Consider the following 27499-nt stretch of genomic DNA (forward strand, 5'->3'; position numbering starts at 1 on the left):
CGGAAGCTCACAATGAGCTCCCTGAATATTCACACATGGTTTGCAAAGGAGAGAGAGTGGTGAACCCACATACCCTCTTGATGTACTGCACCACCTCCTGGATGTATGACCGGATCATTTCTGTCTTCTCCCTAAAAGCAAATGACCAAGAGATCATTACACCATCTCATCTGGAATCAACAAACATGGGACCCTTAATCTTCTAGACGAAAGTTTACACGAATCTCAAACATTCTTATTATTAATACCATTAAAAGTAAGAAACAATCCTCCAGCCTCTCGACAAAGGTCAGCTTCCTCCCAAGGCACAAGCTCTGTTTTCACTAAATGCCAGGAAGGTTGCCTGGTGTGGGAGGTGAGGATTTAGCCTTTCCCTGAGGGGAGCTCTTTGCTTACTCTTCATCCAAAAGACCCTGGGTGCGCCTCAAATCTTTATTGAACTGCCCTTTGATAGTTCACTATAAAAAACCTTATGAAAGAGATCTTTCGAAAGGTTAATTAGAGGAGAAACTTCAGAGGGGCGTTTGTGTGGTTAAGAACTTGTTGCTCTGATACACAGAAAAAAATAATTTCCAGGTAAAATGTCAGGGAGAGGAAGTGATTTCTACTTACTCTTCCATCTGACTTTTGTCTTTGGATTTAGCTTCTGTTATCTTCTCCTGCCTCTTTTTATCCATTTTCTTCTTTAATTCCTTCTTCTCTCTGAAGTCAAAATGGAAGTAAATGGGGGAAAAAGAGGAAAATCAAATAGGAATTCGTGTTTAATAAATTTAGATACACGTGTGGATTGTAATGGGAATGAAAGCTTACTTCTCACAGATTTCTTTGAGCTTCTTTAGCTGATTGTTCTGACACTCTTCAGCAACATCTGTCAACTTTTGAATAAGCTGGGGAAAGAAAATGCCAGATTGCTGTTTTACATGATCACAAACAGAGCCTCCTCCCTCCCACACCCACCCCAAACAACAGTATCTACAGTTAGAAAATGTATAATGGATGTTTAGCAAAAGTTAAAATTGCCAGACATCTAATACTAGCAATGAGGACATAATTTAGAACCATGACATAATCTAGGCTTGTGTATTTTAATATGAAATTATTCTTATTATCTCTTTTGAGTAAAACAGAATTCACAGATTGTTGGGGCAGTTACTACAGCTTGGCTCAGTTCAAAGACAACTAACAGTGTGGACCAGGTTCCAGTCTCTACTCTATGTCTTATTAAAAGTGTGATTTAGGGCAAGGGCCTATATTTTCTGAACCTACATTTTCTTGATTGTAAATGGGATTATCACTGCCTTTATCTCTTGGAGGTACTGTGAAGCTTAAAATAAAAACGAATATGATACAAATGTAAGTTATAATCAAGAGTGAGTTACAATTCTTCATTGTTGAATTGCTTCAAAGATGCCATGAGTTACTCATCTTAGGAACTGATGTTTGTGTCTTTGTGTGGGTAACTTCCAGTTGATACAAAGAACATCAGAAATCCTCTTTCGTGCTGCCCTTGAACTTTTTTCTTGTTTTTTTTTTGAGACAGGATCTTGCTCTGTTGCCCAGGCTACAGTGCAGTGGTGTCATTATAGCTCCCTGCAAGCTCAAAGTCCTGGATTCAAGTGATCCTCCTACCTCAGCCTCCTGAGTTGCTAGGGTTTTTTTTTTTTTTAATTTTTTTGTAGAGATGGGGTCTTGCTATGTTGCTCAGGCTGGTCTCAAACTCCTGGTGGCAAGGGATCCTCCTGACTTGGCTTCCCAAAGTGCTGGGATTACAGGGGTGAGCCATCATGCCCAGCCTTGTCATTGAACTTTGACTACTTCACTGTGAATACAATTATTCATTGTCTTGCATCTATTTTCTTATTGAACCAAACTTCCAGAGAGCATTGACTATGTTTTCATATCCTTTGTACTCCAGACAATTCCTAACATTCAATAGATGCCCAATAAATACTTGTCAATTACATGAAGGTAATTTTGCTTGCCAACTTCTTTCTTTTTACCACATGAGGAACAGGACCTTCTGTCATTGCTCAGGCCGCTGTAGCAACTAGACTCAACCCTTCCTACCGAAGCACCAAATAGATGATGTGGACTTCTTTGAAAGGCCCCACTTCTGGTTCCCATAGATGGGGAGTCTCTTTCCCAAAAACATACAAAGCAGGTGAGTTGACTAGTCTTAAACGATTAAGTGGTAGCTATAATAGTGACAAGGCAATATCATCATAATTTAGCAAAATTTCATTGATAATTTATATATGCTGGGCACAGTTTAAAGAGTTTCACACGTATTAATATTAACGTATTTAATTCTGAGAGTTGCCCTGTGAGGTCGATGTTGTTATCTTTGTTTTACATATGGACGCATTGACACACGTGGATCAAGTTCCAGGCTCAGGGCCACAGAGCTGGTAAGCGGCAGAGCTGGGCACAAATCCAGACGAGTCAGGCTCCACAGCTCATGAGAGAATTATAAAGAATCCACATTCATTTAAAATTAACATGAGATTTGAGGCATTCATCTGTGAAGTGGATTAAATCTGAACAAATATTCACTGGAGCTTGGGCCAGCAGAAAGCCTACTTGATCATTCAAAAGAGATTGCCTGATCATGACCATAACAATCAAAGAAATCATGAGATATTACTTTGTAGTTGTGCCATTTATCAAACTGTCTAGATGTAAAATTCCAGTATGCGAAGACTCTGGCCATTTCCTCAGGGAGTCCTACAACACAATGCCTCTACTCTAGCGGAAAGTGTCCTCTTGCCGGCACCCTCCCTTCCCCAGAGGGCCATTCTCCTCTTTCATTCACCTCAGGGAGTTAGAGAAGGTGATCCAGGAATCCCTCACCTTGGCTGCAACATCCAGTCACTTGGAGGAACTTCTTAAAAATACAGATTCCAGGGCCTGTGGACTCCAAATGTCTAAGCGCAGAGTCTGGGAACCACCATTCTCAGAATCTCTCCTGGTGATTTGGGTGCTTTGTCACACTCGGCATTGGCAGGGAGGGGTCTTTGGTGAACCCTCCCTCACTTTGCAGGCCACTTTTAAGTCTCCCAGCAACTCTTTTGAATTCAATAACACTCATACTTCTGTTTCCACGTTCTCATCTCCATCATTCACCCAACTCCAGAATATTTTCATATTTTCTCGACTATGCCAGCATCTGTTCACATTTACTGCTTCCCTTCCACCTACCTACTGCCCTCATCCTTAGCAACATCGACATCCATGCAGCGAAGAGACTAAACTTGAGTTTAGTCCTTCTGCCCACTCAGTTCTGACTTTTTTGATTTGGTGTCAGCCCACACATAAGTGCCAGCACCGCACTCCCTCCAGGTTCTACAGAAGCTCTCTGCCTTCCCTCAGACCTGCTGCTGCACGTATTCTTACCCTTTGTAGAACTACTTCCCTCCTTCTTTGTTTCCAGCACATACGTGTCATCTAAACTATTCAGTTCAACCACAATCCAATGAATATTTGTCAAGCACCTACTGAGACCTGGCACTGTTCTAGAGACTCTGAGCTGATGTCCTGGCTTTCCAGATCTTGCTACTCAAAGTGCGGTCCATGAACAGCAGCACAGGTACCACCAGGGAGCACATTAGAAATGTAAATTCTCAGGCCCTACCGCAGATCAACTAATCTGAATCTGCATTTCAACAAGATTCCCAGGAGATGCACGTGCACATTAGAGTCTGAGAAGCACTGTCCAGATGATTGAGGAAGATGGAGAGAATCTAGAAGAAACCATTTCAACTTCTCTCTTCTCCGTCTCAAAAGATCTTTAGAACTTTATCTGCATTCTCTTCATTACCCCAAACTCAGCTTCTTCATCTCTGTAACAGGGAAAATTTTTCTCTCTTGGGCTAGTTGTGAATGCTTCAAGGGAAAACACACGTGCAATTCCTAACAGACCTTGTTGTAGGTCCTTAACTTGGTTTACTTTCCCTTCCTGCCAAGAGAAAGGTTCTTGCCTTTGCCTTCCACCCTGCCTTCTTCCCCCTGCAGCAGGACCTAATCCATCCACCATTTCATTTTCCCGTCTCACATTTCCTATCTGCATTGGATAAATTCCCTCTGCATAAAAATACATCTTCATATTCCTTATGGTCCCAGAATCTTGAACTCTTGTTCCACCTTTGAACTTTCCTTCACTTCTATCCCTAAAATGGAAGAAAAATTGGTGCCTCCAAAGCTGCTGCACCCCAACCCCACATTCTTCAATGTCACCATCTCACTTCTGCTCCAACCACTGGAATTCACCTGATTTTGCTTTAAGATTATAAAAACCTTCTTGTTACTAAACCTATTGGCTATTTCTCAGGACTTAACTTTTATTATTCCAGAGATTCCTAAATTTTCTCAGTTCATAGCACCCTTAGTATCTCAGTTATTTTTTATCATGTCCTTAGGCTAAAATAAATAAAAGAACAATTCTATTTATTAAACAGTAAGGTACAATTTAATATTAATAGTTCACACCATATCCAACAGATGTTGCTCTGTTTCCTTCAAAAGTGTAAACTATCCACTATGCCTCTAGGAGTTCTATGTGGTACCTGAGGGTGCCTTGGCACACAGTTTGGGAATAATGACTTTATTGTCTTGGTAGGGTGCCAGTTGCCAACCACTCCCATACAAAACTCCCTTTTCTAATTTTCAGTGTCAACAGGAATTACCACAGCCACTCTGTTTTCTACTCTCTTAGGGGCTTCAATTCAGTTCAGCATCTTCGACTACCTGTTGGCCAACTCCAGTGCAGGATGGCCTGCCACCATGTTTACGTCAACATTTCTATAAGCAAGTTTAGAATTAGTCTCTCACAGAAGACAGCCATTGCATTTTCCCATTTTTATCACATACATCATTCAGCTCAAAATTGTGTATTACCTTTGACTTCCCTCTTGCGTACTTTCCACATTGTTAGTCATGGAGATTTGTTAATTTCTCCCTGTTATCACAGATCTCATGGCTTTGTGTTAACAGCACTCCAGTGCAGATTCTTATTAACTTCAGTCTGGACTAGGCAAGGATTCCTTCCCTGACCTCAGCCTCTCCTCACTCCTTCCACTCAATCCCAGACATTCTTCCTTTTTATATGTCCCAAAAACTTAAATGGCCCTCTGTCCTCAAATATGTTATGTATGCTCCAGCTCTAAGTTTCCTTTCCTGGATTAGCATTAATCATACCCAATAAACTAGGCAGTATTTTGCTCTCAGAACTATCCACGCGCTCATATGCTTTTATACTTTTTCTCATGTTATCCTTCTATCTCAATGATATTGCCATGTGAAGGGGAGCCAGCACAGATATAGACCATTCCCATGATTGGGGAAAGTTACCTTGAACTGTGCTGCTCTAACTGCTTCTGATAAGGGAGTGGATACCAGCCCCTTTCTTTTCTAAACCAGCCTCTGGCGACTCTCCCCTTTGATTACCCAGATAACTCCAGGTCTTGGTCCCTGAAGTTGGCTTTTTCTATAAGATATCATTAACAGATATTTACCTTTTGTATATACTTTATTATTGCTCCCCAAAAGGATGTCACCATTGCAATCTCTCTTTCTTAATAATTTTTTGGAATCCCAGGCTCTACACAAAATAGGCACTGAAAAATGATTGTGAATGAAACCTTAAAAGTTTCAAAACTACACTGACCCCAACCTCAGTAATACCTATGGAATTTAACATCCAATCATGGGCTGCCTTATTGGAAATACTTTTAAAACTATATAGTTTGGTGTTTAACAAGCTAAAGTTTGTTCCTTTAGGAACATATGCCTCAATGTGAAATCCAGGTGTGTTTTTTTTCTTTTAAATTTTTTAATAGTATTTTGAATTGCTGTTTTAGGTATATTTTTTGTAAATGTGGCTTTTGCATGCAAGTAATGAAAATAGTGTTTCCACAGAATTCCAGAGAATATGTGTTTTAAAAGGACAACTGTGTTTAATATGACAAATATGTAAATGCCCTTCCACTGTGCTCAGTTCCTCCTGGTCTCTCCCAACACTCTCTTACTACAGAGCCCTCCCTGTAATATTCTGCCCTTCTCAGCTATTTTATTTATTTATTTTTTTTTACAAAGACCATCACTCTTAGTGTTATTCTGCCCATACATCATTTATTATTTTCATTTAAACTTAGTCTACTTAAGTTGCAGGAGGCAGAATGATTAATAGTGTGATTTTTGTTTATAGAATGCTGCTATTGTCAAACTCACATTAAATTGGAAACGGGATTATATATGTGCATCGATAACTTATCTCTTCCCTATTCTACAAAGAGAGGGTTTGACGCTCACCTACGGTTTTCTCTACTCAGTACTACTTCTCTGGGAGGAACTTCCAATGCTTTCTGAGAACTGACTCTCCCTAGCAATTCCTGGTGGGAGCTGCTGTGTTGTTTAACTCCCATCCTTTGGCCAAGGTAATTGGTCCAGGGAAGGCTTTGATCCAAATTGGGTTAGTTATACTCTGACTTCCGGTTGCAAGCTTGACCAATCATTTGGTCAGATTTCTGGTTGCAAGCTTAACCAAAAACATATGCAAGATTTCCCAATCATCTTGGGGAAAACCTTGTTAGGTTGGGGAAAAGCTTGTTTCCTACATGTCAATGGAGAAAGAAAACTCAGAAGGGGTTGGTGCCTCTATGTCCTGACAAGGGGAAGCCTATTCGCTGTTTTGGGAAGAATAATACTAATATGCATCAAAAAGCAGAAGCAGGGGTGGTGTTGGACAGTCAATCCTTTCTTATGTGATATGTCCTTTTTCTAGTATACAGTCTTCTTGCCTAAGTTAGTCCAACATGTGATTCTGTTGCTTGCAATCAAGAGAATCCTGACAAAAAAAAAAAAAAAAAACAGAAATGAAAAATTTCTCTGCTTAATCCCCAAATAAGATGGAGAAACCTCTTGAGTTTCGGGTTTTGAATTTTTATTGCATGAGAAGATGTGAAAATAGGACCCAGAAGAGTGATTTTTCATACAGTAATGAAAGTGCTTTTTGAATAAGGGCAAAGCATACTAACTTTTGGTGTATTTATTAGCAAGCAGGCTCTACTCAAAGAACCATTCAATCATTTATTAGTTACAAAACTCACTGAAAGTAAACTGTCTATTAAAGGTAGAAAAGAAGCAACGATTAATTTTGAATTCCTAGGAAATAAACCAAGAGGGTATACATTTAATTCTAACTTTTAGTATGATTCTTTTTTCTTCCCCAAAGGAATAGACACATCTCAATTACTTTTTTTATCACTCATGACAACTCTCCCAGTTAAATGTTCCAAACCTTTTAAGGAGTTAAAAGACAAGCCCTAGGGAATATAATTTCATGCTTATTCTCAACTCCATGCTAAATTTCACTTGGTTTGGTCATTTGAGAGTGAGAAAATGGTTTCCATGGGAGAGAATAATTCCTTGACTCTAACTCAAAAGGGATAAAAAAAAATATGTGGGCAGAAATTGGTACATTTGGAGTCTCTTCTAAGAAAGATGATTTTGGAAAATGGGCACAAAGCCAAGTATAGAATATTCACACTACAGGCGCAACACATTCTCCTTCTTCTTCCACTAATATCTAGAAAAGATATCTCCTTCTTTTCTGCTAGTCAAAGCATCCACTCTTTTTCATTTTATATCATTTGTTTTTCTTCTATAAAGAACTGACTTATGATGCATCTGTACTGAGTAATGATCTACAGACACATTACTGACAACTAAAAAACAAGGTAGGTGTTTATACTGGGCTGTGAACTGGCCATTCAAATTGAGAAATATTCATTCATTCACTCAGTGAGTATTTACCAAGCAACTACAATGTGCCAGAATTCTGCTAGTATTGATGGCCCAACTGTGAGCAGAGAGGGCCCTGTACACCTGGAGTGGATAATCTCCATTCGTTCCTTTTTCTTTTCACAAGGAAGAGAAAGTCTTACCAAAAGGGTAGCCATCTTGATCATTTCATGAGATACTCTTTCATGCCTATGAAATTATTATTTTTTTAAACTTCCAGAGCTAAATAGAACTTATAGTTGCTTATTTGAATCTAAATGTTTAAACGATTCTTGTAATTTTTTTCCTTGCTGGACAAAGAAATAAATGAAAGTAAAAGTCTGAACCAGATTCCTATTCAATATAAATAAGTTCATCTAATGAACCCATAACATTTAAAATTATTTTTCACTCAAGTTATGCCAAGGTAAAATGCCAGCCTTTTAGCTTTCTGGGAGATGTACATGAGTCAATGTAATATACTTCCTTGAATGATATTTCTGGTATTCTTTTATGAGGCTATCAACTGGAAATATTTTAAAACTCTTGGACAATTAAGAAATTTGATAAAGAGAGCTGTAGTTTAGGTATTTCATCAGCCTAGGTGATGCTTGGGTTGTGCCACGCAACTATTTGGGTCTTGTTTCCTCATCGGTAAAGTATAAAACTAAATTATCTCAAAAGTTTCTTTGATAAATTATAAAATTACGATTACAAGTGTGTTTTTAGAATCCAACAATGGTTTAAAAATATTCTGAAAATAATAAAAAGTAGAGATTTATGGTCATGAAATATTTACTTTTATGGTAAAAGAAGTTTCACTTAAAATGGTTCATAGCTTTAAGTAAGAATTTACAATAGATCAAGGAATTAGTCCTTTGTAATTATAAATGCTAATTTGCAAGAGTATTTGCAAGAGTTATCGAAAAGTAGTGTAGAATCATCAATGATGCAATTTTGGATTTCTTAATTAAAATAAAAGAAAATGAAAAAACATTTGCATCTGGTTAAATTACATGAGATTATTATTTCTAATTATATCTAGATATAATTAGATTATTATATCTAATTACCATGTTTAATTATATCTAATTATTATATCTAATATCAATAAAAAACAATCAAACCACTAAAATTTTAGGATGAGGCCTCATAATTCTAAGAGATGTCAAGGCCACTTAATTTAGAATAAATAAAATAAATATTATCCCTCGGATGTGGGAAGGTAGCAATAATGTTCAGATTAATGTTTTCAAATAATTAGCAAAGGAGCCCTGACTATAAGAGACAAAATTTGTCTTGTGGTTTTTAACTAATCTGGGGCAATAAATCATGAGCTCTCCACAGTTTGGAAGCCAGGCCTAGAAGATAAACACCACAGTATGTCAGCTACTTTTTTACTTAATGCAATATAGACCATTTCAGCATTCCTCACTTGCCAGATGGAATGCATGAGTCCTATAATTCCAGAGGGCACAAACTAAATGATCAGATTTAAGGATTCTATTTTGGAATTTTCCTTACGGTAGAACTCTTCTGTTCCCTAAGTCTCCTTAAGTCGACACAAGTCAAAGCTATTCTTTGCTTTACCTTTGGGTATGGTTCTGTTGACTGGCTTTTTTTCCTTAATCTTTCCTAAATAGTACCATAGAATATATTATGACATATATTGTGTACACAGAAAGAGAGAAAAAACCAAAGTTGAACAGTCTTTTGCTTTAAACTAAAATATCTAATTATTATTTTAATATGTCTGAGTTGGATCATGTCTAGATTCTATAATTTAAGGGAAATGAGCAGGACAGTCAGAGGGAGAGACTTTATAAGTGTACTTGTACAACTTTTTGTTTTAGAAATGATAATACAGATAAAGAGGTGAAATAATTTAGCTAATTTAGCTAAAGTTACATAACTTAAAATGTAAGTCAGGTCTCCTCACTTTAAATTCTGTGCAAATTGTCCTTTGGTAAAGAATGATGACCTTATATATTCTAGGAACTGTGTTAAGTTTTCATGAATTATTTTATTGAATTTCACATCCAAATGATGAGGGCTATGCATAGATTTTTTGCAAAAATGGCTTTAATTCTCTCTCTGTATCCACATTCTTTGTATTGCGACTTGCAGCTGCTCTAAACAAGAGATAAAGTCTATTTCCCTAACCCTTGACTCTGCGTGAGTCTTACGACTCACTTTGGCTAACAGAATGAGAAAGAAGTTACAGGACTTCTCAAGAGACCTTGCACAGTTCCACTTGCTCTCAGTTGGAATCCTATCCAACTTCCACTTGAAGCAGCCTGGGCCAGCCTGCTCAATGGGGAGAGACAGTGGGTCAGTTACCTGCATTGACCCAGCTATAGTCAGCCAACCTCCAGGAGCAGAACCCCTAGGTAACTGGCAGCTGAACCAAAGATGCATGAGTGAGCCCAGCCAAGACTAGACGAACCATCTAGTTGAGTCAAGTCCAAATTGCTGATACACAGAATCATGAGCTAAATAAATAAATGGCTGTTGTTTTAAGCCAATGAATTTTGGGGTGTCTGTATGTAACCAAACTAACTGATAAAGATAGGCATACTATTAGTAATTATTAATATGTCCATTAGAGCTGTGCTCTTAACCACTTTAAGCCCCTATGGGCAGGAATAATAGTTAGGTCTCGTCCACACTGAATCCCTCTACTAGTACGTAGAACACAACAAGTCTTCAATAACTGTTGGTGAATGATTATATAAGCATACTTAATACTCTCTAATTTGCTCATCCTCCTAATAATAATAAATGAAAAAGTACAACATGAATTTTGTGGGTCAAAAGGACAGGAGAATATAGAAAAATAGGGAATGGATATGAACAGGCAGTTTGTAGCAAAAAGGAACACAAATGGCCAATATGCATAGAGAAATATGTTCATCCTGGCTTATAATTAAAGTAATGGGATTTAAGATCAATATTTCTAACCATTTGCTCTGGCAGAAATTATAAAAAAAAAAAAAAAGGATAAAACCTCACAGTGGAAAGAGTGTGGATGTCAGACACTGTTGGTGGTAGCACATGTTGGCATAACCTCTGTGGAAGGCAATTTGTCAGCAATTCTTGAACAATGTTCTCCACAGCATTATTGTAATAGCATCAACAGTAAAAGAAATTGAAAACATCATACATCAACAAGGAACTGGATAAATAAATTAAGCTACATTTGTACAATGAAATAATATGAAGCCATTAAAAAGCACTAAAAAGCTTTCATGAAAAATTGCCTATGACATAATGATAAGTGAAAAAAGCGAATTTAAGACAGTAAATAGGGCCAGGCGTGATGGCTCACGCTTATAATCTAAGCACTCCGGGAGGCTGAGGCGGCAGGATCGCTAGAGGTCAGGAGTTCAAGACCAGCCTGAGAAAGAGAGAGAGCCCATCTCTACAAAAAATAGAAAAATTAGCTAGGCATCGTGGCACATGTCTGTAGTCCCAGCTACTCGGGAGGCTGAGGCAGGAGGATCCCTTGATCCCAGGAGTTTGAGGTTGCTGTGAGCTATGATGACGCCACGACACTCTAGACCAGGTAATGGAGTGAGACTTTGTCTCAAAAAAAAAAAAAAAGTATATAGATTTGATCTTATTTGTATATATGTGTATGTATATGTATGTACAAACACATGTGTGTATGTGTGTGTATAACCAACTGCATTATAGTAATAATCAGAAAAATTGACAAAAACACCTTACATTTTGACAATGATTTCATTCCTTATTTCACTACTAAAATCTTACTTACTTGTCATTTCCTGTTTAGTGGAAAATGCATATGTCTCAAAGATTTCATGAAAAAAAAAGAAAATGCAAAATTTTGGGGAAAGCTAAATCATTTACTTCTCAAGAAAAATGATCCTATGTTAAAGTCAGAATATTGGAGGAAGACAGATAACACCACCACAACTAACAGTAGAGATACTTCCTGACACTGCAATTAGTCCTGGCGCATACACTTCAGTTGGGCGACCACGGAGGGGAGAAAATTCAAGCTTGGCTCCCAGACAGCTGGAATAGCACATGGTACTGACAGAAATCATCCAAAGGAAGATGATGAGTTCCCTCAAGCTGTGGCAGGATATCAAAAACTGTGATAGACATTTATATTTGAAGTATGTATAGATTTCCTAGTCAATTAATGTAGGGTACAAAAAAAGAGTTTCAGTAAAAATGGTATTTTACGTTCATTGTCTTGTCATCCCACTTTATAGTTCAATGAGGTGAGAATTATTCTTATCTCCATTGGACAGATGAGAAAACCGAAGTTCAGAGTGGTCACACAGTTACTCAGTAAAGGGGCAGAGGCTTGAAATGAGGACATTTGACTCAAGCCCCCCACAAACCCCATTCACATCCTAAGGGCCAGTCCATTCATAGCGGATCAGTATCCACCCAGAGCTTTCAGTCTGAAACGCGACTTTCAATGCCCTGGGACTGAACTCAGGTTGATGGGTACTAGTGTTGGTTTGGGGTCCTGAAATGATTGCTGGCGGGACAGACAGGAGGATGCTTTAAGGAGAACGTGAGCCATCAAGGTCAATGTGAAGGAAGGTAGAAATAGATGGGAGACTTAAAACACGAGGAAGAAGAGAAAAGGTAGGAAGCAAAGCAAAATAAGGCTCCGCAGAGGATAAAGCGTATGGTGGCCGAAAGGACATGAGCAAATCTCTTCGTGAAGCCACTAAGAGGAGGAAAAATGAGGAAGACAAAATGGTGCGACAAGTACTCCTGTGACTGAGAAGCAAACCCGTCAACATCACCACAAAACCCCCTCTCGCTCAGCCGTGGGTGTTCAGTCTTGAATGCAATGCTAGCCAGGGCTGAGGGAACCCTCAGGTGGACCCTTAAGAATTACCATCATTTACCAAAGTCACTTTTAAAATTAAAACCGAACCCTAATAGTACAGATAAAACACAAGGTCAACCAATGGCAGCTGATGAACAACAGATAAAACAAGTGAGAACAGACTCCTCAATCTTGCAGTTCCTCCCTGGAGCAGGGATACTTAACTGGGGTCCACAGACCCCAAGGTTATTCATGGAGAGATTTCAGGGGGTGCAAGAACTCTGTGGGGTGGGGGAACTTCCACTTTATTTTCACTCATTTCTAACTGAAGTAACCATCTCCTTCTATTGTAAATATAGGCAGGGAACCACGGGAGCGATTTCCACTGGAACGGTGACTTTGTCACCAATAAATATCCACCCGGCTTGATGATCAAGCTCTGAAGAGCACATCGTATTTCCCATTTCAACTAAAAGGAATTTTAGACTAATCAATTTACAGAGTTAGGTAAATTGTTCCCACATCTGTGCTTTCATGTCAACTTGCTGATGCCTTCATTATTTCATTTATCACACAGTATTAGAACTGTTTGTTATACACACTCCCTGAGTGTATGTGGTGACGATGTTTTATTCATTTTTATCTCCAGTGTCCATCAGAATGTTGTGCAAATATTAAGTTTCCAATAAACATTGGACAGGGGTGTTTATTGATGCCGTGGGTTCTTTCTTCAACCTTGAACTGTGGGTGTGCATTTGAAATGCATGATCATTAACCAAAGCACGTTGGTATTTAATCCCCAAAGCAATTTTGGGAGATGAAATATCTTCTGCTTAATTTTCCTCATCACCCAAATACTCCTTTTAACCTGGGGCTTACTCGTTTTTTAATTACACTTCTGTTTGTCTAATTTAGCCTGGGAGGCCTGTTCCTCATTCAGAACTGCCACCAAAGACAGAACTAACTCTTTTGGGTGCCTTTCAGTCAAAAGATTTCCTGGCAGAACAACTTCTGGTTATTACAGATAGAGCTGATGGGAAGCTCTGGTGCACGTGTCACAGCAAAAACACGCAGCATAAATTGTAAATGTCCCAAATGGCCATAAAATAAACTTTGTGTGGTTCTAAATCAAAGGTGTCGGGGCCTTTGCCTTCTTAATAAAGTCCTGTACAGGCGCTGGGGCTTTACCTGAAACCCAAATCCACAGTCACAGTGATAAAGGGGTGGACACTTCGAGGAGGTTGCTCACATTTGCTCCAAAAGGGCCAGGCTGGCTTGCACGTGCGTTTATGTTTTTCTGAAAACTCTTCTAAACTTTTGCAATGTACATTCACACTCCTTCTTCGGGAGGAATTAGAAGGGCATATGGTGGAGTTGCCACCTTCAGCAGGATTTTCCCCCTTCCCCAGCTCCTCAAGTGGGAGTTTCCCACCTACAAGCTCAGCTGGGTCTTCCCTCCTCCAGGAGAAAAGCTGCTGAACTGCTTTCTACACTCTCGTCCATCGGATTTCATATGGTGCCTCATGCCCGGGTATTGTTCCTAGGATGCCGAGATTTTCCAGCTCTTTCTTGTGATGTCTGCACCTATTTCTTTAGTTCAAATCTCTTTCTCTCCAAGAGGCCTTCCTGGCATCTCTGGGCTTCTGTTTTCATCCATCCTCTGAATTCTTGTTTCAGGAATCTCCTGTGAGTATTGGGTTTCCTTATTATTCTGCCACATCTCTTCTGAATTGCCACGTCTCTTTCCTTGGGGAATGTGGTCTTGCCTAGGAGTTGGGGCCCTGGGGAAACCCAAGATGACTATGGCTTGGATGTCTAGACTTCTAACTAATATTCACCCTGTTAGTCAACTTGAGTCATCTGTTGGAGACCCCAGGACTTCTTAGCTCCTCGGGCCACTGCTGGTCTGAATTGTGCTTTAGGAATGCCGTTTTCTGGGGTACCACTTCTGAGCAACATATCCCTAGAGTGGTCCTCGTGGAAAGTTTTTACAGATCATGTCAGTCCTCTGCTAAGAACCTTCCAACAGCTCCCACCTCACTCCCGGTGAAACAAAGAGGCCTTACAGAGGCCTGAAAACCCTAAAAGATGTGTCTCCCACCCCAAAAGTTCCATCTCTCTGACCTGATACAGTATAATCCTCCCTAGACAGAGCTACCCGGCTGTTCCTCCAACACCTAGGCCTATTCTCAGCCCAGAGTCTTTGCGTGTCAATCCTTCTGCCCAGAAAAATCTTCCTCCATATGTTTGCACAAGTCAGTTCTTCACCTCCTAACTCAGATGTTGCCTTCTCAGTAAGTCCTTCCTTGCCTGTTCTATTTAAAATTGCCAAGCATGTTCAGCCTCCTTCCCCAAATCCTGCTCCCTATTTCTTCATTTCTGATGTTATTTTTCTTTTAAGCCCTCATTACTACCTAATATACTACCTATTTTACCAACTTATTGTGTTTATGGTCTGATTCCCCCTTCTAGAAAGTAAGCTCCATAAAGACTAGGGGGGAAAAGTTCATTTTTATCTACCACTGTTTAAAAATATTTACTGAGCAGGTGTCTAATAAGTATTTATTGAATAAATGAATGAATGAGGGTTTCTTTTTGAGGTGATGAAAATGTTCTGAAATTGAGTGTGGTGATGATTGTACATCTCTGTGAATAGACTAAAAACCATTGAACCATACATTTTAAATGAGTGAATTATATGGTATGTGAAAAAAGCTGTTAAAAAGATAGAGAGGCTGTTGTCGTAATTAAGGAGGTCACTGCGTGTGCTCTGTGTGTGTAGGACAAGCACAACAATCACCTTCCTTCTCACGGCATTGGCTTGAAATCGGAATTGGCAGAGGCATCTACACAGTGGTGATAAAGCCAGGGCTCTGGAGTCCGAGGGCCAAGGTTCAAATCCCAGAGGCACCACTTCCTAGTTGTGGAACCTTGGGAAAGCCATTAAATTTCTATATAAGTTCCTATACCTGCAAAATGGGGCTGACAAAAGCATCAAAATCCAGAAGTTGTTGAGAGGATTAGGCTTAGCACGGTGTATGGCTATAGGGTGAGCATTCAATACACGGTTGCTATTTTAATTTTTGTTATTATTATATCTTGGAGTACTAGGGGTGGGTGACTGGAGAAAGTCATGTGGCAGTGGTTGTAGCTGAGTCTCAAAGCCATTATGGCCCATTAAAATTTACTTTCTCTATCAAGGAAATCCCTCCTTACTCCCAACCCAACCCCTGCCCAGCTGTTCTTTTACTGCTTCAACCTTAAGTCAGTCGTTCATAAACAGGTAATCAAAATCATGTGGAGCTTATTAAAAACAAATCCTGAGCCTCACATTTAGGTACTGGACAGTGCTTCTCCAAGTGTGGTCCTGGGACCAGAAGCATTATTAACACCCGCTCTACAAGAGACCTGCTGGAAATTTAGGGAAGGGCCTACCAATCCGTATTCCAACAAGCTCTCCAGGTGACTCTGATGCATGTTCAAGTTGAGAAGAACTTACCAGGGAGAATTTGATTTTTGATAAGTAATTCATGTGATTTTGACCCACTCATTGCATCTTGTCATTGAGAAACCAGTGCTAGAACAATAGCATCACTGAATCCCCTATCACACAGTGATGGCTACATCATCTGCAGATCTCCAACCCTACAAGCAGAAACAGCCTTAGAATTCTCTTACATGCACAGACCCCAAAGAAATGGACAGGCCATACAAATACCTCTTAGAATCCACCACTTTAATTTCTATCAAGCTTACTCATTTATTTTGTTTTGGCCTAAGCTTGTTTTTAAGGCTACTTTATTGCTAAATTCATTTAATCTATCAGTTACCAAATATTTATTGTGCCACTACTATGTGTCAGGCACCAATGACAATGCAGAGAATGTCACAATTCATGAGAAAACATCTTGGAGGAAAAAACTGATCATTAATGGAAAGGATGGCATTTCCTTTCCTACGGAGCCTCAGGAACATTCCGCACTGGCCATTTAGATATCAACTTTTCTAAATATAGATGAATGGACTGTATAATTTTTTTCAGTTCTTGCAAAGCCCAGTGATACCAACAAAAAAAAAAGTGAAAATTTATTTGTAGCAAGTTCTTAATTTACTTAAACACAGATAAATATCTTCCTCTTCCTTGTGAGATTGAAAAGATTCCCTAAAATGATTATAACCCCAAAATAATTTGGTAAAAATAAAAACAATAAAACATAGCCTCATTGGGGAAAGAGAGGAGTTTGGTAAAGATGCTAGAATAGTGGGGCTTATAAAATATCAGTGTGGTAGACACTGTGTGCCTGGACAATCTCCCAAGTTGGTGTCAATGACACCTGCTGTTATCTCTTTTAAGTTATCCAAGAGTATCACCATTTCTATAGGAAAGAGGGTTTTAGTTGTACAAACATAAATCATGTTTCTTGGGCTTACCAGTTTAATATGTTCCCGCTTCTGGTATTTTTCACTGTAATACTGTTCTTGACGAAGATTAAGCAGCTGCTGTTGTTGTTTGTCCTTCAAGTCTATTAACTTTTGGGTCATTTCTGCATCCAGGGCAGCAAGGTCTTGTTCAATCGTTGATGAACCATGGTCAGGGCTACTGGGTTCTGATCTGCAAAGACACAGAGCTTGACTCACAAAACATGCAGGTGATAGCAACGTGGAAGGAAGATCATTCAATAGAGTTCTACCTAGAGAGAGTGCTGTGTTTGGAAATATTTGGATAAGCCACTTGGCGCAGAGGGTGAGATCCGAAGGAGAAGCTTAGCAACAGGGGTCTCCAATCACAGAGAGTGAATGAAATTTATGCTGCTCTAGAGAGAGGCAGGGGCAGAAAGACAAGCCAGGAAGCTGGGGGGTCCTCATCGTGATGGTGAGAATGATGACTTCCCTTTGGGAAAAATTATGTCTAATAGAATTAAACTAAAGGTTTTTATCTTTTTATTATTTTTAAATGCGGCCTGTATAATGTCACTGCCAGATACATTTCCCCTACGAAAACTTCAGTAGACTCTACATTGAGCGGATTCTATCAGGGGAAATTGAAGATATGCCATATTTTGCATTTGGAGCAATGTGGATTAAAAACAGAACACATGTAGATGCCACGTGCAGATAACCCTCCCACCTGCCATCTGAGTTCTAGTTCCTTAAGACCTTTAACAGCAAAGACACTTCATGAAAATAAGGCTCTGTGGGGGCTGTACCAACTTCATCGATACCCTTATCCAAATGGCACTTTCCTCAAAAAGCTTAAGTTACAACAAAAAAGAGATGGCATTAGTCTATTCTAAAATATTTAGAGTGTTTCCTCTGAGCAGAGTGGCTTTCTCTGCATTGTTCTTAGGGAACTATACAGATATTTAGAAGGTCAGGAGTGATGCTGAAATAAATTAAAGCAAGTCTCACTAACTTATGGTGTGATTCCTTCAGATTTTGTATTCTGTATTATCACCTGTAGGAAACAACAGAAAGGGAGACAGAGTACTGGGAACAGGGTGCAAAGAGCAGGTAGGCTCTTTCCAATTGTATGGAACCTTGTCCAGAAATAAGACTAGGCCACCACCTAAGACAAGCAGCACATCAGACTCTGCCTCCATATATTTCAATTGCAGTCAAACGGACCAGGCAGAGGAAGTTTCTTAGAATCAGCTGTCAATAATTCCCATTGCTTTTTCTTTGAATTAGGCCAGCATGAATGGCAACTCGTGGGGAAGGGAGTTGGTTGAAGTTGGTGTTAGGACCTTATTTTGTCACAGAGGAGATGCAGAATTCTCTCAAAAGTTTCGTTCTGCAATTTTATTTGCAATGCCAAATGAGAACGGACGTTCTACAAGGCTCGTTACTGCAGTGTTTAGGTGGCCCTTCCTCTGCATGAACACGAGTATGTGGATCATCTGTTATGGCAGGAAGTCAGTGTAGCCAGAACATCAAGGCATTTCTTCAATCAGCTACGACCACCCCAGCAGAGGCAACTCCCATTTACTGACCACTCCGCGTGGGCTAGGCACACTCACAACAACCCAACAAGTAGGTATGACCGTCTCCAGTATACATTTGAGAAACCTGGGGCCCAGAGAGACAATTTGCCCAAGGACACAGCATAAGGGCACAGCAGTGCAACTTACCCAAGGACAGAGATCCCTGGGGTCTAGCAGGGCAAAACCTGTGCTCCTAAGAGCAACATAATGTCACTGCACACCATATCTGGACAGAGACTGTTTTTGAATAAACGGTCCTTCACATTATGTGGAAAGTGCAGTTGAGTAAGAAAACGATCTAATGGATTTGACACCCATCCATTCATTACTCTGAAGTATTTTCAGAATTTTACTGTATATCAAGGAAGATGGATGGGTGGCAGATGGACATAACCAGACTTCAGGCTTTGACACTTGAAGAAAAGCTCCCTCTGGTGTATCTTTAGATACTAGGTGCTTAGAGATTTTTTTGTTTTGTGTTTTTTGAGGGAGAGTATAAAAAATAACCAAGTGAATAATGTTTCTGCATCTTCTGTAAAAACAGAGTTGAAGGCTTTACCCCTTCTGTCACCTAATGCTGCTTGTATGACATTCAAAACAAAATCTTTGGTAATTTAATACCAGGAAAATATTTGTCTCTCCTGGAAGAGCAAGCAAGTTTCCTTTAATCAGATACGGAGAATTATCAAACCCACATTTTTTTTCTCAGAATCTAAGAGCTAAATGCAGTATTCAAGGACAGAAATGACATTATACAGTTGGTGCTGTCAAGTAGGAACACAGTGTGAGCTACATATGTGGTTTTTTTCCCACATATGTAATTTAAAACTTTTAGTAGCCACCTTCAAAAGTAAAAAGAAATGAGTGGAATTAATTTTAATAATATGTTAATATTTTATGTAACCTAATACATCCAAAATATCATCATTTCAACATGTAATTAAAATAAAAGCAATAGATATTTTGCAGCTATTTTACATTCTTTTCTCTTTTAAAAGAAGTCTTAGAATCTAGTGTGTATTTTAGAGTTACAGCACATCTCAATGTGGACAAGCACATTTCAAGGCCTCGATAGTCACATGTGGCTGGTGGTCCCCGTGTTGGGCATCAGGTCTGGATAACTGGTCCACAGCTCAGTCTGTGCATGTGTGTATGTGTGTGTGTGTTGTTTTTCTTTTTCTATTTTCATAGGATTTTTATATACATGGTTTCTATGATGTTACTTCAATACTCTATTGGAAGTTTGCAAGATAAGACTTGTAAGTAAATAAATAAATGAATAAACAAATGAATACATACATAACACTAAAGTAGGAATTTAGCAGAAGTTTCAGGCCAAGCTTTGCCTGAACTGGTTGTGTAACTACATAGAAATGGCAGCGCCTTTAGACTCTGCTTCCTCCTTGAGTAAGTGATAAATATCACCTAGATGGCTTGTAAGACTGCTCCAGCTCTAAGAAACGATGACTTTGTTGCTTTCTAAAACTCAAGTATTAGGTTTGGATTGTGCTTTTAAGTTAAGCACATGTTAAATCGTATGTCACCATATGGATCTAATCACTGTACTTTACCTCTCTCTATAACCTGGCATCGAAATAATGTTATTCAGTAAAAGAAGGACGTAATACAGCCTGTCTAATTCTTAGCTCACCGACAGGTCACTTGTATGCTCACATCGTTTCAGGGGATTTATAAAATTTTCAGTTAGAGAATGCAACTTTATTTCTCAGTGGCAATTATTATAAGTCAAGTTTTTGATAGATTCCTTAATGAGAAAACTTATGACAATGTTTCCAAAAAAGCTTTCAGTAACTGCACAATTAACTTCACATGATTTCCTAGATTTGTGAAGATCATTGGATGATCTTTGACCGTACTTTGTTTATTGGTTAGCCAACATATGAAAAGATATCTGATAAGAGTAATTCGTATACTATAGCTATGGGAAATTAAGTGGAGTGATGATTTTAAATGAATGACTTAAAAGGCTTTTGTCATTTCTCTTATAGTGCAATTCGTTAAAATACTGTACATACACTGAAATAGAAATAAAGGATATTTTTGTTTTTGAAAATTATAAATCTCCTAAACTATACATTTTTAATACCAAAGATAAATAACATTTTATTTTTAAAATGGTGTGGGTTGATGTTTATAAAGATTTTAGAACAATGGTACTCACTAAATAACTAAAATTAAAAATTAAAAATCTTTTTGACAGCTAGCTAACTAAGCCCCAAGGAAGACAAAATTGTCTGTGTAACAAAATTGAAAGTAACTGCATTTTACTTCCATTTCCTGAATTATTAAACTTTGAAGAAGATATTTTTATATAAAAATTACCACTGTTGATTAGAGGGCTTCATGTTGCAAATTTTTTTTTCATTGTCAGCAAGTTCACACTATAAACCTACAAAAGATATTTGAAGAAATTCCAGAAATCTACATTTGGAAGAAGAATCTCATAACATTTGGCATAGTTGATGAGTAGATTTCTTTGGGCATTACTATTCTATGCATCCATTCACTGTGTAGAGACACTCAAAGGGGCAGTTAAAAGATTCCAAGTCCTTTGTGGGACTATAGGCACCACATCCAGGAAGTAGTCACATGTCTACAGAGATGCAGGTTCCAGACGTGCTATGTCATAGGACACGGATGGGGCCTGGGGGGGGCACCCTACTGTGACTCCACTGTAATTACAGCCTCACATGTTGTATGTGCCCCTGGCCAGGTTACATGGCCTCATTGAGCTTTGGGTCCTCACTTGTCCAAGGCAGATGATACCTGTAACTACGTCACATTGCTGCTTCAGAAAATACATAGAAGAGCACATATAAGTGCCTAGCACATGTACTGGGTTGACTAGTGTCCTCCCAACTTTCATGTCCTTCCTGGAACCTCAGCCTATGACATTATTTGGAAATAGGATTGTTGCAAATATAATAGTTAAGATGAGGTCACAATGGATTAGACACTAATCTAACGACTAGTGTCCTTTTAAGAAAGGGGAAATTTAGACATGGACAGACCTATGCAGGAGGAATGCCATGAAATGATGGAGGCAGAGACTGGAGTGATGTGTCTACAAGCCAAGGAATGCCAAGGATCACTGGCAACCACCAGAAGCAAGAAGAGAGAAAGAAAGATTCCTCCCCTAGACTTTTCAGAGAGAGAGCATGGTCCTGCTGACACCTTGCTAGGTTTCCTAGCAACCTAAGAAACTGATACAGCATGCATATCTGGCACATCATTGACACTCAGCGGAGTGGCTATTCCAGGACTGGGAACAGCCAATAGGCGGCAAAAGAGGAGGCCTAATGTGGTCAGTTGGACCCCATGTCCACAAAGTCGAGGGCTCAGCTAGGGTCCTAAGAGCAGGTGATATTCTGAAATCCATCTTGAAATCAGAAAACTGGGATTCTCATATTTGGCAGCAGGCATTTGTTGGAGTTTAGAGGCGAGGCAGGGCTACAATGCTCATGCAAGAGATTTTTAAACGAGGAAGGGCCCATGAGCTCAGAGAATCCCAACTGCCCCATCTCATCATGGTGGGATGCAAGCAGAAGGTCCTGGTTTTCATGCGGGTGCTGGGAGATGTGGCTGGGGAGGCCAGAAGGGATTAGACCAAAGAAAGCCTTTCAGCCACCCATGAATTTCTGATATGCCCCTGAAGGATTCTAGACCAGTGTCCGCCAGTGACCAGCAGCATCAGCAAACTCTGGGAGCTTGTTGGAAATGCAGAAGCTCAGTCCCCACCCCAGGCCCCTGAGTCAGAAACTCTGTGGTCAAGGCCCAGGAGTCTGTGTTTTAGCAAAGTCTCCAAGAGATTCATATGCACACTAAACTTTGAGGTGTGCTGGTCTAGTCTAGACAGATTTGGCCTGGGGTGACAGCATGAGTTTCCTTCTCCACAAGGACACCTGGGAGTTGCAGACTCCTATGAGCAGGTGTCTTCTCTCTTCCAGGTTTCTGACCTCATACCTTATGCTCTCTTTAAAATAAATCAAGAATCCATCCCCTTCTCTCCATCTCTACCACCATCATCTTAGACCAAACCACCATCATCACTCAGCTGGACTCACGATACAGTTTCCCAGCGGGGTTCTCTGCTTGCACCCTGACTCCTCAGTGCTCACTGTGCAGAGTGTTGTCCATGGACCTATAGCACCAGCATCACCTGTTGCTGCTCAGGCCCCAGCTCAGATGTGCGGACTCAGAACCTGCATCTAACAGGACCCCCAGGGACTCATGTCTGTTTGAAAACCACAGCTCAAGGGTCCCTTTTCCACCCAGCAGCTAGAATTATTTTCTGCGAATATTAATTGGACCATGTCAATTCCACTTAAATTTCTTTCTTCAGGGGATTCCTATTGCACTTACAGTAAATTCTGAACTGTTTGTCATTTGTTCCAACTCTAAAGAACCTACTGATATGATTCTCCCTCCTATTTCTCTGACCTCGTCTTGTTTCACTCCACCCACAGTTTATTATATCTCATTTACTTTGCTAACTTTACTGTTCCTGGAACAAGTCCAGTTTTTCCTGCCCCAGGCCCTTTGCTCTTGCTGTTCCTTTATTCTAGAATACATCTCTCTAGTTCTTTGCATGGTCAACTATGCTTTATTCTTTATGTGTCACCTCATTGCAGATTGACTTGTCAGCAGGGCTCTCCCACCCCTAATCATTCTCTATCATGGCATCCTGCTTATTTCTTTCCTGAATAGTCCTCATCGCAATCTGAAGTTATGATGTGTATTTGCTTGTTATTTACTGTTCATCTTCTCTGCGTTACCATGTTGGCTATTTGAGAGTGATAATGGTGTAGGTCATGTTCATGGCTGTGTCCCCAGGGCAAAGTAGGTACTCAATAAATATTAGTTAAATGAGTGTGTGAGAGACGCTTCTCACCATCAAGGTCTGGGTACATGGGGTTGCTGGGACCCCAGGTCTCAACATAGGGGTCACCTGTGCAGGGCATTATCGGCTTTAGACAGGGCAGCAAAGAATAGTTGAGACTTCTCTTTTTTTTGGAGTCGGCGCAGAATCTCACTCTGTTGCCTAGTCTGGAGTACAGTGGTGCACTCACTGAAGCCTTGAACTCCTGGGCTCAAGGGATCCTCCTGCTTCAGCTCCCTGAGTAGCTGGGACTACAGGCATATGCCACCATATCTGGCTATTTTTTAAATTTTTTATAGAGATAGTTTCCCAGGCTGGTCTTGAACTCCTGGGATCAAGGGATCCTCCTAGCTTGATATTTGTCTTTTTTGTAAGATCAATTGCCTCTTCTACTAGGTTGTAGGTACACAAGGCAGAATCTCATACCTGCTAGGTTGGCAGCTGTAACACGAGAATTCTGCCAATTGATATTGGGGCCACAGGCTAGAATTAAAGGAGGGTTTCCTGCATGTCTATTCTCAGGATTTGGTCAAATAAAAAAATTCAGTCCATAAGCAAAACTGAGCTGAGATGACTCAGGAGCTGTAGGAAACAGAGGAAGTTAGGTGGCTTTCCTTCTTGCAGTGGTATAGGTCCAAACATCAAAAATTCATGTTAATGACTCTTGCTGTGACAGAAATCAAAAATACTCATTGAACTTACTTTTTCTTACTGTCTTTTTTGGCAGTCTTTTCCAAAGCTGCTCTCCTTCTCAAGTAGTCATTCTGAATTTCATTATATTTTGTAGTGTGTTCTTTGATAAGGTCAGTGGTTTTCTTGTGGTGCCTCTTAACCAAGTCTTTCATTTCTTTGTAGTGCTTCTTTTGAAGTTTCACAAACGATTTCTGTTGCTTTAGCTCTTCGATGGTCTGCGCCTCCACCTCTGCAACAAACGAGTAAGAGCCAAGGGAATGCACAGGCTGCAAGCCCAGATGTGAAGGGGAGAAGATGACACAGGAAAGTGGACCCCACTTTTGGGGTCCTGAAGGCCAAGTGGGTTCTTGGCTTCACACAGGAAAGAATTCAAGAGTTAGCCAATAGAGTAAGGCAAAAGCCAGTTTACTGATGAAAAGAGAAAAAAGAGGCTACCCCATAGACACAGCAGTGGCTATCAGAGCAACAGAGAGTAGCACTTCGTGAGTTTCCGGGGTCTTATTCTATACCTTCTATTTAGTTCTACATTAAATGGAGGGAGGATTATTCATAAGATTTCTGGGAAAGGGGTGGGAAGTTCCCAGAGGCAAGGGTCCCTCCCCCTTTTAAACCATATAGGGCAACTTCCAGGACTTCATGGCATTTGTAAACTGTCATGGTGCTGATGGGAGTTTCTTTTAGTACGCAAATACATTATAAGCAGGGTGTAATGAACAGTGAGGGTAACCTGAGGTTGTTTTTCTAGGCCATCTGGGTTCTATTATAGCTGGTTTTTGCTGGGTTTGGGTCTTAAAACTCTTTATCAAGCAGGGTCTGCTATTTCCCTATCGCAAATCCACCTGCTTATTGAGTGACATCTGTCTGATCCTGACCAGCAGGAGCTTCAGAACATAGCTTTGATGTCAGACGTACTTAGGTTCCAGTTTGGCTCTATCACTTGCTAACTTTGCAATTATGTTACCAAACTTCTCAAAGACCCGATTTCTTCATTTGTGTTTTTTGTTGTTGTTTTTGTTAAAGTTTGGGTTCCCTAGATGCAGAGCCCAAGAGAGGGATTCGGGTGCATGTGATTTACTGAGGGCCTCTGGGAGAGGAGAGTAGGGGAGTGAGGGAAACAGATGGGGCTGGGGAAGGAGCTGAACAAGGATGTGGTCTCAGAAAAGTGGAGTATGGCTTCTGCCTGATCTTGTGGGGAGCTCTGGAGTGTGAGTTGCACCAATGAGTTGGTCTCATCTTGAGGCAAGAAGCATATTTGGGACAATCAGGGGCTCCCTTGGCTGGGTGAAATTTTGCAGAGAATGGGAAGCTATGAGCTGTTAGCAGGCAACTCTCACCACGTGGGGAGAGGGGTGCACCAGATGTACAGAAAATCCAGGCAGGGCACCAACAGCCCTCACTATGAGGATTATAACACTTCTACAACTTTATAGGGTTGTTATGATGATGAAATAAAAGAATGCATGGAAAGTATTTAACATAGTTTCTGGCAATGTGTCTATCGTGGCTTAGCAAATGACTGTGCAAGTTCTATAGCACCTTCTCTAAGGGTTTCCACTCACACAGACAGTGTAAGTTTGTACGTTTATCACAACAGTATATAGCAGTAAAGTGTCTCGAGAGAAGATCCCTTAATCTAATTTGTGCAAAGGCACCAGAAGGGTTAGTGGCAGCCTACATTGCTACACAGTATTTTATCCAATGCTGAGGATACTTTTAACGGGACAAAGCCTGACCTTAAACCATTCTGCATTTTACTGATATATGTCATGAATTTTAGAATATGCATTTTAAAAATATGTTAACATTTCTGAAAATAAGATGCGTCTTACAGTTGATGGGTGTCACAGTCAGTACTTTTCTTTCTTAGCAATACATGAATTTTGGGGTGCCTTACAATTGATGGTGTCTTAATGTCCATGAATTATCACTTATTGGGACCTAGATTAAGTTATAGTTCACATGTTTCCATCCTTTTATTCGAACTTTCTGCTTCTGGGAACAAAAAGATGTTACCATAAATATTTAGAACTGTCAAGCGATTCAGAAATAATATACACCATGAATAATAACAGACCTGAATAGAAAATGAGATGTCTATTGAATAACCATTGAAATCAGAATAATAACTTATGTTCTTAAATGCTAAGGTCTTTAAGCAATTGAAATATGTTTCCTTTTGCGTCTATTCTCCTGACATTCGATTTCTTTTGAGAATGAGGCCATGGAGAGAACCAGGTACATTTATTTAATGGTTTCCCTCAGGCCCAAATTGACTCATTACGGTTGCATAATAAGTTACTACATTAAAAATTTATAATCCCAAGGAATCACTGCATTCTTGGTGATGGATTCAATTCTACTTCTTTAAAAATGGTTTACAGTATATCAGCTATGGGCAGTTTAGAAATAGAGTTCTGGGTGTTCTAATCTATGACAAAACTAATTTCACATAAAGCAGTGTTTTAAAAAAGTCTATAAGTGAAAGGCTGTTGCTTAGAATATGCTCTTAAGTATTAAAATAATGCCCATTTACATAAAGACATAAATATCACTTATAAATAAGCCACCCAGAGATAATCACAGCTAATGCATTGGTACGGACCATTGCTTTTTGTCTATTTATTTGTATACTTTTAAATAGCACGTTCTATGAACACTTCTGTCTCTTGTTTTATGCATTAATGTTGTATTGTTTTCCATGGAACTAAATGTTTTGACCATGTTTCATTTTATTTTAATACATTCTTCAAGTAATTTTTCTATGCATATTTTACATGTTTTTTGGGCAAAATATAAATGCACACATAAAAGTACATCAATCATAAATGTACAGCCCTGTATATTTTCACAAAGTTACCATGCTTCAGTAGCAATCACCCAGGTCAAAATCAGAACATTGTCAACGCCACAGAAGCCTTCCTTTTGGGGTTTATGCTGTCCACCAAGTATAATCCAAATCTGGTTTCTAATAGCACGAATTCATTTCGCCTGTCTTTGAACTTTATGCAGATAGAATCCTACAGAATGTGGTCTTTTGTGTCTGGCTTCTTTTTCTCAACATTATGCTTGTGAGTTTTATCCATGTTTTTGTGTGACTGTAGTCTATTCCTGAAGCTGTATCCTATTCTATTCTTTGAATATATCACAATGTATTAAATACGTATCTACTCTACTGCTGACAGACACTTGGTTTGCTTACAGATTTTGGCTCTTACCAATGGTGCTGCTTTTGGTGAACATGTGTGTATGTTTCTGTTGTGTATTGGGCCAAGTATTATAAACACTTCCAAGACTCTACTACCTACTGCTAATTGTACTTCAGAAAGCTTG

General features: G+C 39.6%; 1 protein-coding gene across 1 annotated transcript in view; it reads right to left on the minus strand.

Moving 5' to 3' along the window:
• Positions 1-27499, minus strand: part of PLCB1 (phospholipase C, beta 1 (phosphoinositide-specific)) — a 756841-nt gene that overhangs the window by 86541 nt on the left and 642801 nt on the right. The window contains 5 exon segments of the mRNA XM_012639238.1: positions 74-131; positions 613-702; positions 811-887; positions 17027-17207; positions 24179-24398. Of these exon segments, the coding sequence (XP_012494692.1) occupies positions 74-131; positions 613-702; positions 811-887; positions 17027-17207; positions 24179-24398 (626 nt within the window).

This window comes from Propithecus coquereli, unplaced genomic scaffold (genome assembly GCF_000956105.1).
Source record: "Propithecus coquereli isolate 6110/MARCELLA unplaced genomic scaffold, Pcoq_1.0 Scaffold139, whole genome shotgun sequence".
NCBI classification, from domain to species: domain Eukaryota; kingdom Metazoa; phylum Chordata; class Mammalia; order Primates; family Indriidae; genus Propithecus; species Propithecus coquereli.